The 15941-nt window shown below is 33.1% G+C and overlaps 1 protein-coding gene across 1 annotated transcript; it reads left to right on the forward strand.

Annotated features, from left to right (window-relative positions):
• The first annotated feature begins 6923 nt into the window (after positions 1-6923).
• Positions 6924-8629, forward strand: LOC120200098 (berberine bridge enzyme-like 8). The gene has a single exon (XM_039201015.1). It carries the CDS (start codon positions 6977-6979, stop codon positions 8570-8572), a length of 1596 nt encoding a protein of 531 aa, XP_039056946.1. The 5' UTR covers positions 6924-6976; the 3' UTR covers positions 8573-8629.
• The last annotated feature ends 7312 nt before the right edge of the window (positions 8630-15941 follow it).

The raw sequence follows: 15941 nt of genomic DNA on the forward strand, positions 1-15941 counted from the left end.
AACAAGTTCTGTTCATCCGCTCTGCCACTCCATTTTGTTGAGGAGTGTTCGCCACTATGAACTGTCTTTTGATGCATTCTTTCTTGAAAAAGTCATCAATTCTTCACTTGTGTATTCTCCTCCATTATCTGTTCTGAACACTTGATCTTATTTCCAATCAAGTTCCACCCGCGCTTTGAAGTTTTTGAAAGTTGAAAACACGTCTGACTTCTTCTTAATAGGGTGCACCCAACATCTCCTGGAGTAGTCATCAATAAATGAGACAAAGTATTTTGCTCCACCTAGGGATGATACTGGTGCTTGCCATACGTCAGAGTGAACCAATTCTAGAACACTTTTGCCTCTAATTTGATGTGTTGAATTTCAACCGGTGCTGCTTACTTGTTATGCAATGCTCACAAAGTAAGTACATTGTTAAGCCTGGAAGTAGTTTTTGCTCCACAAGGACTTTCATTCCTTGTTCTGACATGTGTCCAAGTTTCTTATGCCATAGCATTGCAGAATCTGAACTACATGAGGCAACAGAGGCTTCTACTTCTAGCAATGTCTCTCCCTTCAACATGTACAAGTTTGCAGTTATCTTTTCACCTTTCAGCACCACAAGTGCTCCACGGAACACCTTCATGATTCCTTTCCGTGTTTCAATCTTGCTAGCATTATTATCCAACAATTCGTATGATAATAAATTTTTCTTAAGGCATTTCATGTGCCGCACATCTCGAACAACTTTAATTGTTCCATCATACATCTTTAATTTGATGGTTCCCACACCAACGATCTCTAAGGCATGATCATTGCAACTATACACAGATCCTCCTGAGACAGGTTCATAATGATGGAACCATTCTCTTCTTGAGGTCATGTGATATGTCACTCCCCGAATCAATGAGCCATATATCTGTAAATCTTTTTCTGCCTTCCACGGTGGTTGACGCTTCACAGCATAGATCATCTCCATCATCTGAAGTGTTTGCGGTATTGCCTTATAGATTGAAGTTTTTATTTAGACTCCAACAATCATTCTTCAAGTGACCCTTCTTTCCACAGTTGTAGCACTTTAAATTCTTCTTGCTCCTCGACTTCGATCTACCATGTTTGTGACTGCTGCTTTGGACACGTTCTGTTGATCTCCCTCTCGTCGTTGTCAACGCTTCTGCTTGTTACAGATTTACTTGTCTGTCTTCCTTGTTCTTGCGCCGATTTTCTTCTTGTAGAACAACAGCTGCAACGTCATCGAAGACTAGACTGGTGACATTACTGTTTGTCAAGTTGATGATGAGTTGATCATACGAATCCGGTAGACTTTGAAGTAGAAATTTAGCACATTCTTGTTCTCCTATTTTATAGCTTAAGGATGTAGCTGAGAAAATAAAGTGTTCAACGTATTTAAGTGCTCTGTCACTAAGTAGATTCTGGCATACAGAGAGTGTACAATTTCCTCTTAAGGAAAATTTTATTGTGCAACGATGTGGCCTCGTACAATTTGGTGAGATGATCCCATATCTCCTTAGTTGTCTTCTTCTCCTCGATGCTTGACAATACTTCAACTGCTAATGCTAGATGAAAGTTTGCCATAGCATTCCCGTCCATTTCGATCCATTTGTTGTCATCTGTGAAATTTACCGGCCTTTCACTAATAGCTGCTAGACACCCGTCTTTCCTCAGGATGGCCTTCATCTTCAATTTCCACAATGAGAAATTTCTCCCATTGAATTTTTCAATATCAAATTTCGTTGTCATAACTTCTTTTACGGATAGCTCCCACTATTTTACTATCGTGAATAGTTCTCTGGAACCTTCAAAGAATGGGTAATACCTTATTACTTTCTTATGTTGGAGGATCCACCTTTTGGTGGAAACCACAAAGACAATAAGCAGATATTACACACTCTAATCTAGCTCTGATACCAATCGTTGCGGAAGACGGCTATCGGATAGAGTAAAATCGCAACTGATAATTTGAGAAAATAAAAATGAAGATAAAAGAGACACAAAATTTACGTGGAAAACCCCTGAATAATATAGGGTAAAAACCACGGGCAACGGTAGAAGAATTTCACTATGAGAAAATAGGAATTACAACTTCTCTCAATCTACCAAGGAGAAAACAATGATAATTCTCTCTTGATATAAAGGAGAAAACAACTCTCAAGAAACTCTCTAGTATTGGAAGAAAGCTAGAATGCTTTGGGATGGTTTTGAAGCTAAATGAGCTAGGGTATTTATAGTTGAATCATAATGACTAATTTATAAATATCCTAAAGTTTAATGACTAAAGTTTGTAATTTCCCCTTTCATTTTTTCAACAAATTGCTGCACCTTTTTTACTATGCATCATTCGGTGCATTTGTTTATTTTTTTTCTTTCAAATTTCAACTTGCACCTTTCGGTGCATTGAATTTTCTACACCTTGTTCGATCGCTTGGCACTAAGTCTGTCTAAAAACCCTAACTCTATTACTTAGTTTAGTCGTTGAAGCAAAAACAAAGGGATGCACGAGGAAGAAAAGAAAAACAGGAATTTGATAAGAATGTCTAAGATTTTTACGATAAACAAACATGTACCATGAGAGTGGGAAGTCCCCCTTGTATAATGAAATTTCCCTTGCATTCTATGGCTAAACCTAATCTAACTACAAGAACAATTCTACTCTAGTTGAGACTCTAAAGCTGGAGTTCTACTTGAACAAGGAAGATGATGTGTTTGATAAGAATTATACTTGTTAAGGCCCCCTGTCGGTGTTGGTCGTGACCCTATGCGCACCTTGGGTGTGCGCTCGTCTCGACCACAGGCTCCTAGGCAATCTAGGGCGTATTTGTCTCGACCCCGTGTGTTGCCTGGTGCTCGCTCGCCTCGGTCGCATGCTCGTGGGCAACCTGGTTCACGCTTGGCCTGGCCTCATGCTCGCAGGCCATGACATTATATTTTAGGTTAAACTATGCCAATAGTTCTCGTTGTTTCCAGTCTGATCGACTTTGGTCACCAGTTTTCTTAATTAAGTGTGCTTAGTCTCTTACGTTATCGGTATGTCGGGTTCAACTCCCTCAACCGTTAACTTCCATTAACCCATTAACGGAAGTCTGAGTTGGCAATTTTAAAAATAAACAAATCCACATAAGTCACCTTAAAATGACGTGGAAATTAAAAAAGTATTAAAAAATAAAAAGTTTCTAAAAATTTTCCAAATTTTTTAAAATTATTAAACAAATCCATCCGCTTCTTCTTTTCCATTTCGAAACAAAAAAAAAACGAAGGAACCTGAAAATCAAGAAATCAAAATCTATTTTAGAAAGGTATTTTGTTTAGTTAATTTGGCAACATTTTCGAAATCAAAGGAAAAAGGGGAAGGGTTAGTCTGTTACCTTCGTAGTTAAAGTCCTTGTCAGAGTTGTGGCCGTCGGAAGATGAGGAGACAGGGGTCCTTTGGCCGTTGTGAGACTTATATGTCGATTGGGGTTTTTGCTTTAAAGAGTTAAAGCAAAGAAGAGAGGGATATAAGGTGGTAAAGATGTTTCTTCAGGTAATAGATAGGATGTTTAAAGTTCAGAGAAAATGTTCATAGAGACAGATTCTAGAAAAATGAAATAGGATGTCCAATGTGTTCCCATAAAACATAAATAATGTATATATAGTTTAAAAATTGTAGTAGTTTATTTCAGGTAACATATTTTTAAAATCACTGTAATACTCTCGACCCGAACACTCCATATGCATTACCCCAGAACTATAAGGAATTACCAGCTGAATCAGGGCTGAACCTGAGAACTCCAGAAGTTACCTAGACAATACCCAATAAAAATAAGATATTAACGTAGCCAGTAATATCAGAGATCATGAGCCAGATATATTATATATTAGAAAACAAATAGCAAAGATCAAGATTTTATCTAAATTTCAGAGTTACCCTCTAACCAAACACTCAACATGAAGTAACCCATAACTGTAAAGAATTATCAGCTTGATCAGAATTGAACCTCATAACTTCAGAATCCTACCCATATACAGTACCACAACAAAACAATTTCAGACAGTGCTAGTAATATCAAAATCAAGAGCCAGATGTATCTCATATAATAAACCAGAGATCAGAAATCATGTTTTTATTTCAAAAATCGGAATCATATTTTATTTTAATATTTTTACAAATCAAAGAAAACATTTTTATTCGTAGGGAACACACTAGAGGTCCAGATATTTTTCAGAGGCACTTGATAGTTATCAGGAACAGAAAATATGAAAATTATGTAAATTGATCGGATTTCAGGAACGAGGTCCCTATTAAAATGAATCAATTACAAACGGATCTAATAAGACATTTAGAATTGATACTTAATGACCATTTAGGATTCAAGTGTATTAGGAACCTTTACATCAGAATAATTTAAGATTCAGATATATTTGGAAGTAGTTAGTATATATATATATATATATATATATATATATATATATATGGAGAGATTCCATTACTCAGCTTGATAGTGGTATTTTTAACATTTTGATTCCCGAAGAATTTTTTATACCTATATCTAATCATGATAAAATGATGATTAATGATATCTAGAATTTATATTGAATTAACCAAATTTTGAGTTAGATCAGACTAATCATATATATCTATGCATTTATCCAATATCAATATGTTCTAAAAAGCATGCAAAGAGGTAGTAAAATATTACCTCAATTTTCAAGCCACACCAGTCAATTATTTCAACTCCATTCAATCGCCTTCAGACTTGGATTTGACGTCCAAAAATATATCGGATACATAACAATATAAATTACATCAAAAATGGATCTTAAACGAGAAAAATAGATCAAGTCAAAAGATAAAATGCTAAAAAACAACTTATCGGGTTCGAATTTGGTGAAACAGACCCCAGAAATGAACTCATGACATTGAAAATCATCAGGATAGGTGGTCCCAAAAAAGTTAACGTTCGGTAACGCCAGTCAACGGTAATGGCCAGTAAACGGTCAACATTCTACTCACCACTCAGCTCGGCTCGGCTGGAAACTCGACTCGACTCGACTCACCACTCAGCTTGGCTCAGGCGGTCTAGACCGGTTCAAACCGGTCTAGCTTATTTAACAAATTCTCCTGCTTGTAAACGACGCCCACGCGTAGGGGTGGCGCTTGCGACGTGTGTAGCAACTCCAGTGGTTGAACGACGATCAAATTTTCCAGATCTGTAGATCATCAGTTTGGGATTCTCATGCAAGAATCAATTCGCAACGAAGAGCTGTGAAATAAACATCAAACTAACAGTCAAATCTTTGATATGCTCACCTCCCTTCACGACAATGGCAGCGACGACACCCCAACCGGTTGATTCCTCTCAATGCCAAGAACACAACGGTGTCAGTGGTGTAGCAATCGAAATCTTGGACAACGACAAAATAACAGTGGGAGCTTTCTTGAAGAGAAAAATGAGAAAATAAGAAAGAGAGAAAATAAATGGGTTTCTAATTTTGAGAAGTTTCCAAACATGTGGAGGGATTTAAATCCATTTTACCCAAAAAATGATATATTACTCTTCAAGTTCTCATATTTTACGGACGGTGCCTACCCTAAAATTTTATTTGTACCTATCTCATTTAAATTTTTATGTTGTTAACATATGTGTCATTCTGGAAAATATTTCTGGAGCTGTCACTATTTAGAGATGATAAATGAGACTCAAAGAGAAGGAAGAGAACCCTAGTAGGTCTAGAACCCATAACCTAAAGAAATACGCATAAATAGATATAAGAAATCTGATTCACCAGTCAAATGTGCTTAGTAACATGTATTTTCTTTTTGATATGAACTATAAGTGTTTACCATCTACCCTTTAACAATCCTTAAACGAATTTCATCAAATTTTGCGAGACCAAGGTTAAGCTAGAATATTACTTGGTCCAAGTGCTTGGTGGTGAAAGTTATACCATTTTGAATTAAAATGCATCTTTCTCACATTTTCTTTCAAGATTAAAAAGATTTGTTATTCCACGTTAGGACGAAAAATTATCAACTCCCTATCTTTTTAATCACTTTTATTTTTTACCAAATGCACTTCAAAATTGATGCATCTTTCTAACATTTTCTTTCAAAGGTTAAAAAGATATGTTTTTACACGTGAGGATAAAAAAATATTATCTCTCGATTTCTTTAAATCACTTTTCTTTTTGCCAAACAAATTTTAAAATTGTACAAATGAAATTTAATCTATTATATTTTAATAGAGATGTGAGTTTGATGAATTTAGTAAAGATTCATCTCACTTCACGCCAGCGGTGGATGCATATTCATTAGGGTGGATACGTTTCTACTTAAAATTTTTAAAATTTAATTTTTTTTTAAATTTAAAGTTTTCTTCATTAGTACATGTGTGGACACTAAAATTCTGGTGTCACTCTAAAATTTTATCGTATTAAAAAATTATATTATTAATATATATATACTCTAAAAAAAATTCTAGATCTCCTAATTAGACAAAAATGTGTAGTAGGATATGGACAAGAACAAAATTTAGACTAATTGTAGGTGCTAAGACAGACGTAATTATGATTTCATACATGTCCCATCCCTATTCATCATACATAATTATTCACATTTAGATATCATTTTAAGTTATTAGCGTTATATTAAATTATATTTTAATTTATCACTTGTAAATATTTTTTTTGAAATGACCAATTATAAATATATAACTCAATGGATAATTCATTGACAATACATGAATTAATAACATAATTTCACCAAGAATCAAATGGACGAATTCAGAAAAATTGAGAGTCAAGAAAGAACTCGGCCGCCATATATGAAAGTCTGGAAATCAATTAAAAGAACCCTTCAAAATAATCTAGAGGTTTTCAAATATAGTTTTGAAAAACTCGAAAGAAATCATTGTCAATGTTCTATGCAAAACGATGCTATAAATATAGAGCTTTCTCGTTTCATTTTTACACCCAGAAAACAAAAATTAAAGCTTAAGAAATGAAGTCCCCACAGTTTTCGCTGTTAGTTCCTCTTGTTTTGGCTGCTCTGTTCTCGTTTTCATGGGCTGCTTTGCCTCATGAAAATTTCCTTCACTGCCTTTCCCTTCGTTCAAATGATTCTTCTTCCATTTCCAGAGTGGTTTTCACACGACAAAATTCTTCTTATGAATCTGTTTTGGAAGCCAGGATACGTAATCTCAGGTTCAACTCCACGGATACCCCAAAACCTTTGGTTATTGTAACACCCACCGAGATATCCCATATTCAAGCTACCATTTATTGTTCAAGAAAACATGGGTTGCAAACAAGAACCAGAAGCGGCGGCCACGATTACGAAGGTCTTTCGTTTGTCGCCAGAGTCCCCTTCGTCGTCATCGACTTGATCAATTTCCGATCGGTGGACATCGACGTTGAAAACAGAGTTGCTTGGGTTCAATCCGGTGCCATACTAGGTGAACTTTATTACAGGATCGCAGAAAGAAGTAGAACTCTCGCCTTCCCAGGTGGCGTTTTCTATACAATCGGAGTCGGCGGCTATATTAGCGGCGGAGGCTTCGGGTTACTTTTCAGAAAATATGGTACTGCTGGTGATAATGTAGTAGATGTTCAATTCATCGACGTAAACGGAAGGGTTCTTGACAGAAAATCCATGGGGGAAGATTTGTTTTGGGCGCTTCGAGGCGGTGGCGGCGGGAGTTTCGGGATTGTCCTGGCGTGGAAATTAAGTCTTGTTTCTGTTCCAGCAAACGTGACGGTGTTTTCCGTCAGCCGGACCTTGGAACAAAACGCGACCGAACTCATCCACCGATGGCAATACATCGCTCCCCGTCTTCCTGATGAAGTATACCCCTCCGTCCAACTAAGAGCCATTAATTCAACTCAGGACGGGAGGAGAACAGTTGTAGCTTCCTTTGTTACAATGTTTCTCGGCACCATTGACGAGCTTCTTCCATTAATGGAGCAGAGATTTCCCGAGCTAGGATTAACAAGGCAAGATTGCACTGAAATGAGTTGGGTCCAATCGATTCTTTACAACAACGGAATCCCAAACCAACCCTTGGAGGTTTTGCTCAACAGAACTTTCAGGAACCCCGTCACCACCCCGTACTACAAAATCAAATCCGACTATGTCAAGGAACCCGTCTCCGAAACAGGACTGAACGGCTTGTTTTCTCAACTCACCGAGGAAGCCGCCGCATCAACCGTCATCATCCTCTTCGCTTACGGCGGAATCATGGACCGGATACCGGAGAACGCTACACCATTTCCACACCGAGCTGGGAATTTGTACAAAATCTTTTACAACGTTGGTTGGCTAGAGGGAGACTACGAAAGCTCACAAAGACGCCTCGATTGGGCTCGAAGAGCTTACAATTATATGACACCTTTCGTCTCGAAATCTCCACGAGAAGCCTACGTTAATTATAGAGATCTCGACATTGGTTCCAACAATATAGGCTATACAAGCTATGCACAGGCTAGTGTTTGGGGTCGTAAATATTTCAAAGACAACTTCGATAGATTGGTGCAGGTGAAGACGAGAATCGATCCAGAAAATTTTTTCAAGCATGAACAAAGCATCCCTCCTCTGTGAATGATTCATTAAAGAAACCAAGTGCAATAAAAGGTTTAGACGTACATAGTATTGCTAAATAAAAAGTTTGGTGAGAATTTATTTCTCCTAATTTGTATTTGATGTTCTGAACTTGATTAGTTTTATTTTTTTTATTTACTGATGTGGTAGGACACAATTTTATACAAATAAATTGAGAGATGATATATCATTTAAACAAAATTCAATAATTTTATTTATGCAAATTTTATGTAATGTAAGACTAAATTATTTTATATGTTGGTAACACATTAAATGTTATGTTGCATTACATTAATATCATTTAATTGTAGACTTTGTATCTATTAGACTTAAATCATTTTACTTTTAGTATTGAATTTTATATTTTGGGCTCAATTATGGCACTAATTTGTTAAAATCATTAAGACGCGATTGTCTCTTTCTTATAAATTCTATTTTGTGTGTCAATTTTTCATTAAACTTTAAGAAACTTCAATTTTAAGCACTAAACTAAAGTTTATGTATCAATTTGGTCCCTGAAAAATCATCAACTCCTTTTATCATCATTCACAACCAATTATTACATGTATTCGATCGTCATTTATAGCAAGATCGATACAGAAAAATTTATTTCATTCATCTTTTTTTTCTTGGATTGGTTTTCAATCAAATTCAGTCAAACCAATGAAAGTCCATGTAAAGGTTTGATGCTTAAATGTCTCGATCTTCTCTGACAATCATCTGATGAGACTAGTTTAGAGGTATATTATTCGCTTCTCGAAAGAGTGCTTCTCATCTTTTACATTTTTGAACAAACATCCAAAATCCTAAATTCAAGAAAACCCGATAAGATTAGTTCATCAGAATCTATGATGACTAAAAGGGTGTCGAAGAATTATAATACCAGGCAACAACTAAAATTGTATGAAAAATCCCCAACTTTGATGAGGTAAAAAAAATAAATTTCACGTCAATACCAAACTACCGCATTATTTAACTGTTGTTAGTTTAACAACTCAATCCTTTAGTTAAACTTGAAATTAAAATTTAATGTTAAAGTTAAATAAATTTATAATTTAATAATAAAATCAAATATAAACTCTAAAGTTCGCTGACGTTTAGACTAATTTTCCCTATATGATTACTTGAAAATGATTATTTTAAGAGTTAAAGGTTTTATTTATTTATATATAAATAAATATTTTTGCGTGGATAAGTATGCTATTGACTAAAGCTTCACCTATAATTGCGTAACCCATCTTGAACCGGCACGACTTGACAAGTATGATTTACTTTTGAATATAATATTCTTGTGAATCCTATGTACACACTTTAGTGATTTGATTGAATGTCTAACACTAATTAATAATTGCTAAAATAATTCGTAGAGGCAATTGAAAAAATTATGACTTTATCAACCAATTTTCTTCTAAAGTAATAACGCGGATTATTATTTGGTTTAATCCAAATTTACTATTAATGAGAAAAATGTTATATTATTTAAATTTATTATTAAATATATTTATCCATTCAGTTTTAGTTTTATTGATGTAATTATTATAACATAAAAAATATATTGATTCAAATATATTTCCATACGCAACATCACTTGATTTAAGAATTTAAATAGAATAAATATACTTTTCTTCAAGAATCTATCTATATATTATTGAGTTTATTCGATTTCATTGTTATTTCTTATCAGTTGAATCGATTTTCCTTTTACCAATTTAATCAAACAATAGTTTTATAAACCAGACCAGACTAGCACAATTTCTTTTAATGAAAAATAAAGCAGCCAATAATAGGGCAAGACTTTGAAATTTCCAAAGGATGTAATTTAAAGTCAACCATTTGCAGTCTCAAGAATACAAAGTATAAGAAACGAAAGGTCTAATTCTATCACAAGCTTTCCTACATCGTTTTGACGGAGATTGAAATTAAGGATACCAACTAGGCCTGTAAATGAATTGAACGTTCAGCGAACCGTTCATGAACCGTGCGGTGGGAAGTTCGTTTATGTGCGTTTATTTATTAAATGAACGAACATAAACAAGAAATTAAATGAACGAACATGAACATAGGTCTCGTTCGTTCATTAACGTTCGTGAACATTCAGTTATGTTCGTTCGGTTATATTCGTTTATGTTCATTCATTTATGTTTAACCCAATCTTCTTAAATCAATTTTGGTGACCAATTTGTAAGTATCTTAAAAATATTAATTAATCTAACATTATGCTGACAAACTCCATACTTAACCCAATTTTATTTGGAAAACCCAACAATATTAACATGGTTTAGTTCTTTTTGAACGATCCATAAGCTGCATACCCAACACCGTCAACATCCACTGCGTCGGAACCCTATGTGACTGCGCCACCAGCTGGTTATCTGATGAGCAAAGAGGAGTCCGAATTTTCAACTTCTACATAGCACGAAACTAAGGACATGTTTGTTTGATCCCCAAGGATTAAGGTCGACAATCATATGAAACGCAATCTGTGTTCATCTCGACTGTTGTTTAAGGAAAGAGGAAGAAAGAAAGTGGAGGAACGTTATGCAATCCCACATCAGTAGCAAACAAGCAGCTCGGGGTTGGTAACTTATATAAAAGAAGATGGGGGAGAATAGGTTTAAGCATCTTTGCGCTTGGGGCAATGTCGAGCTTGAATTGAGCTTAGAATCGAGCTTGAATTGAGCTCAGAATCGAGCTTGAATTGAGCTCAGAATCGAGCTTGAATTGATATCAGAATCGAGCTTGAATCGAGCTTCAATCGAGCTCGAGTCTCGAGTTTTAATCGAGCACTTAATTTTTTTTTGAGTTCGGGCCTTTTCGAGTTCGAGTCGAGTTTCAATATTATATTTCGAGTTCGAGTTGAACTTGATAATTTTAAGCTCGCGAGTTTTTGAGTCGAGTTGACTTTGAAAGTTTTCGAGTTCGAGTCGAGCTCAGCAATACTCGAGCTTGACTCGGCTCGTTTACACCCCTAGGTAGGGTCTCCAACGTTTATGTTCATTTATGTTCGTGTTCATTTATGTTTGTGTTCGTTTATGGTCGTTTATTTATTAAATGAACGAACATAAACATACTTCCGTTCGTGTGCGTTCGGTTCGTTTACAGGCCTAATACCAACGTATTGGGTCGATTCGAGTTTTTGATGGACTCAATTGAGTTCGAGAGACATATCTTTTTCATTTGAATTTAATTTGATTCAAGTATAATAAGATTTATATTGATTCAAACTTTAGAAAGGAAAAAAATCTTCATTCCGTCCGATCTGATATTAGAATTATTTTTTTCATAAAATAGAGATTTAATTGAGAAAATATAAAGAGATGAGTATTATAGCAATTATCTCTAAATATATAGGAAAGTCATATTATTTCAGATCGAGTCAAATAAAATTGACCCTAAAATCAAACCAGACCTAACCTCATATTTTAAAAAACCTTACCTGAGTCTAAAAGATTTTAAATGTTTCTATCAGATAGAGTTAAGTCAAAACTTGTCATATTTGAATTAAATTAAGGGTATGTTTGTTTAACGGAAAACAAATTCCGTAAAATGAATTACATTTCTTGAAAAACTTTTTCTAGAAATCATTTCATGGTGTTTGGATGATGTTGTGTAATTCATTTTTCATTGGTTGATAATTTTTTTTAAAAAATTCTTTATTATAGGCATCGAATACAATAAATAATATTATTTTTAAAATATTAGAATAATTTAATTAATATTTTTATTAAATGATACTAAAATAACAAATTAGTAGTACATATATAAAATAGTAATGTTTTGAGTGTTTATGCTTTGAAATGAAAAGTTCGTAAAATGATTTATGGAAAATAAGATGGTAAGTCATTTTCCAAAAAATGCAAAGGAAATTCAGTTGACCAGAAAAATGAATTACATTGACCATCTGTTTTTCACCAACCAAACACTGAAAAATGAGGAAAATATTTTTTTTCAGAAAACCAATTACAGAGAAACAAACAGACCTTAATTAAAATTTTAAAATCAAAAGAGTGTAAAATAATAAAATAATTATATTGAAATATAAAAAATGAATTTACAATTTATTCACAATACAAGTTTTTAGATTAAAGATAAATTTGACGATTTCAACATCCAAACTTAAAAATTAAGAGGGGACATACAATTTACTTATAATGTAAGTACTTCATATGAAATTTTCAATGAACAATGGGGTATATGTGTCTTTTAAGAATATTCTAATACGAGTTTTGAATAGTGGTTCTAGGTTTGAACAACTGTATTTCCAAGGTGTATACGTTATCAATAATTAAGTAAGACTCTAAATAAATATTATCTAATAATCATCTGAAACTATTTAAATAATAATAATAATAATAATAATAATAATAATACATTAGCATAGTAATTGTCAGAAAATAATAATAATGATGTGGTAGCATAGTATTTTTTTAAAGTAATATGGTAGCAAAGTATTCTGTTATGGGTGTAAATGAACAGAGTGTTCATCCGTTCATATAATGTTTATTTTTTTTCGTTTATTAAGTTAAATAAACGAGTATGAATAAAATTTTATGTTCATTTAATAAACAAATGCACACAAACATATGTGTGCTGGTTCGTTTATGTTCAAGAACAAGATCATTTATAAGTTTGTTTAACAACTCGTTTATAAGTTCGTTTACTCAATTCTCATTTTTTTACATTCAAAATATTGATAAATGAATGAACTAAACTAAACATATGATAAACTTTGGAGTTCAAATTGTGAAGCTTAAGGACCGATGGTGTAATTTCACCATTTTGATGAACATGTTTACAAACATATTCACGAACTTTAAATGAACATGTTTATAAACATAAACGAACAAACACCTTTAAAAAACAAACAAACACAAACATAATATTAAAAAAATTAAATGAACATGTGATAAACATTAACACCTTCAAAAGTAGACAAACGTTAGGTATGATTTTTAAAAAATGTCACATCAATAATTATGTTAACTTTTTAACGTCAAATACCAAATTGAAACCTAAACTAAACGTTAGATATGATTTTGAAAAAAATAAAGTTTGGATACCAAATCGAAACAAAAGTAATAGTTTAGGTACTAAACATTATGTTTGATAGGTTGTAATTGGTTTTCTGGAAAATAATTTATGTAAAATGGATTACCTGAAAATTATTTTACGTAAAATAAATTACATTTTTTGGAAAATAGTTTTCGGAAACTATTTTACTGTGTTTTGATGATATTGTGTAAAGCATTTTCACTATTTGTTTGATACTGCAATACCCCAAATTTTGGTTAGTGGCCAAAGTATAAAGTTTTAAAAAAATAAGGACCAAAAGTGTAATTTTTAAAAGAGTACTTTATGGTGTTTTGACCCATAAATGAATAGTTCAACCCCAAGAATGATGTTTTGGTGGGAATCAGATTTGTGATCCGAAATTAATGTTAAAAGTTGTAAAGTGTTAAAGTCCGGTAAAATTCGGTAAATTGGATCGAATTGAAGTTTTGAGAAAATTTGAAGGATATTAAATTAAGCTTAGAAATATTATTTCCATGTTTTAAAATGATGGAAAATAACATGGACCATTGGATTTGAGAATTTATTTTCATGTTCAATTAGGACCATTTGATGAAAATGGCAAGATTGAAATTCTTGGAAAGTTGCATGGATAAAGTTGTCAAGGGTATAATATTTTGTTCATGTTTGACTTTGGAAGATGATAACCAACATGTGGAATGGTATGAATGTAATTATCAAGTTTCATTAATGGTAAAATTGTTATTTCCCAATTAAATAAATTTTAAATTCATTTAAGCTTAATAAATGATAAATTAACTTGAAATTAACTAGAAATTTCATGAAAATAAAGCCTTCAACCTCCATTTTGTTCTCCTTATAACCTAGGTAAGAGAAATTTTATTTTTCATTTTTGAGCAATTTCCTTTGGATTTTGGATCGAACCGTGATATATAATATTGTTCTATTCGAAGAGTTCTATCATTTGATACCATTATTGCATACTAATATTGCTTGAATGTTAAGATCCCAAATTTTAGGGTTTATGTTATTATTAGGGTTTTATGAATTGATGATGGATTTTGAGGTCATTGAGGCTGTACAATCATTTCCAAGCTTGTTTGCTGATCAAAACAACCTAGAAATGCGGTATTGACTTTTGGCCTAAACCCTAAATTAGGGAAAGTTTGTGATTTGATGAAATTGAGTTGGGGATTTGATTATATAAGTTTTAAAATGTTGAATAGAGGTTGATTTCATGCTTGAATCAAATTGAAATCAAGTGAAATCATGAAACCCTACCCCTTAACATTCGACCAAGCTTTTGGAAGTGAGAAAAATTATGGAAAATTATAAAAGGGTTAGAAATGATGTAAGAATGATCATAAAAGCTTTAGAAATTTATTTGGACCAATTTGTAATTTTGAGAAAATTGGGGGACCTATTCAACAATTTTGAAAATTTATGGGGTTGATGTGTAATTGTTCAATACATGAAGTAATATGCTGGAAATTTGACTATTTTGGGAAGTTGTCAAAGTTTGAGTAATAAATGGCAAATATTGAGAAAGTTAGTGACGTAAATGCTAATAATGGAATATTTGAGGTATTGAGCTGGAAATTACTGTTGAAAATTTAATTAAGTTGTTTGAGAGTTGAATTGAAGTAAAAGAGAAAAGGACTATTTAAAATAAAATGAAAAAGTTGAGATAGATTCTAAAAGAATTCATAATTAGTAGTTATAATGGAAAGTTGAAAAAGGTTATGTGAAGTTTGGGTGAATTTGGATAAAATGGGACATGAATGATCAACTTGAAGTGTTAAAGTCAATATTTATGTTGTGATATGGAATTAGTATCGAATGAGCATCGAAAGATCTTTAGGAATTTTTTTTTCTTTTGTGTGCATATGTTAGTGAAATTCTAACATGTGGTTTGAAATGCACATGTTTTGTAAATGATGTTCATTTAGATTGTGTGCTTGAAATCAAGATCAAACAATATTAAAGCTAAGGAGAAGCTTGAAGATGAATGTAGAACTCTATGGAAAGTTGCAAGCTAAGGACTTCAGGTGAGTGCATATTTAATTTGTGTTTATGATATCATGCAAACATTGGCTTGCGATGAGTTAGTGACAGAGTTACTATAATAAGAAGTAACTCCTAAACGTTATGTTGAATAACCGGGTAAAGAAAATAGAAAGAACACAAGAATTTTAATGAGGTTCAGCAATGTGCTTACGTCCTCGGTGCCTTAGGCGGCGCTAGTTTTTTCATTCAAATATCTCATAGGTTTACGTTACATCTCCTTTTATAATAAATAAACCCTGATACATATTTACAAAAATAACCATTTACCGTA

Source organism: Hibiscus syriacus, unplaced genomic scaffold (assembly GCF_006381635.1).
Source record: "Hibiscus syriacus cultivar Baekdansim isolate YM2019G1 unplaced genomic scaffold, ASM638163v2 tig00005929_pilon, whole genome shotgun sequence".
In the NCBI taxonomy this organism is placed as follows: Eukaryota; Viridiplantae; Streptophyta; class Magnoliopsida; order Malvales; family Malvaceae; genus Hibiscus; species Hibiscus syriacus.

What these genes read in the sequence shown, in the direction of transcription:
- LOC120200098 (XM_039201015.1), top strand. Translation starts at nt 6,977, where the DNA reads ATGAAGTCCCCACAGTTTTCGCTGTTAGTTCCTCTTGTTTTGGCTGCT.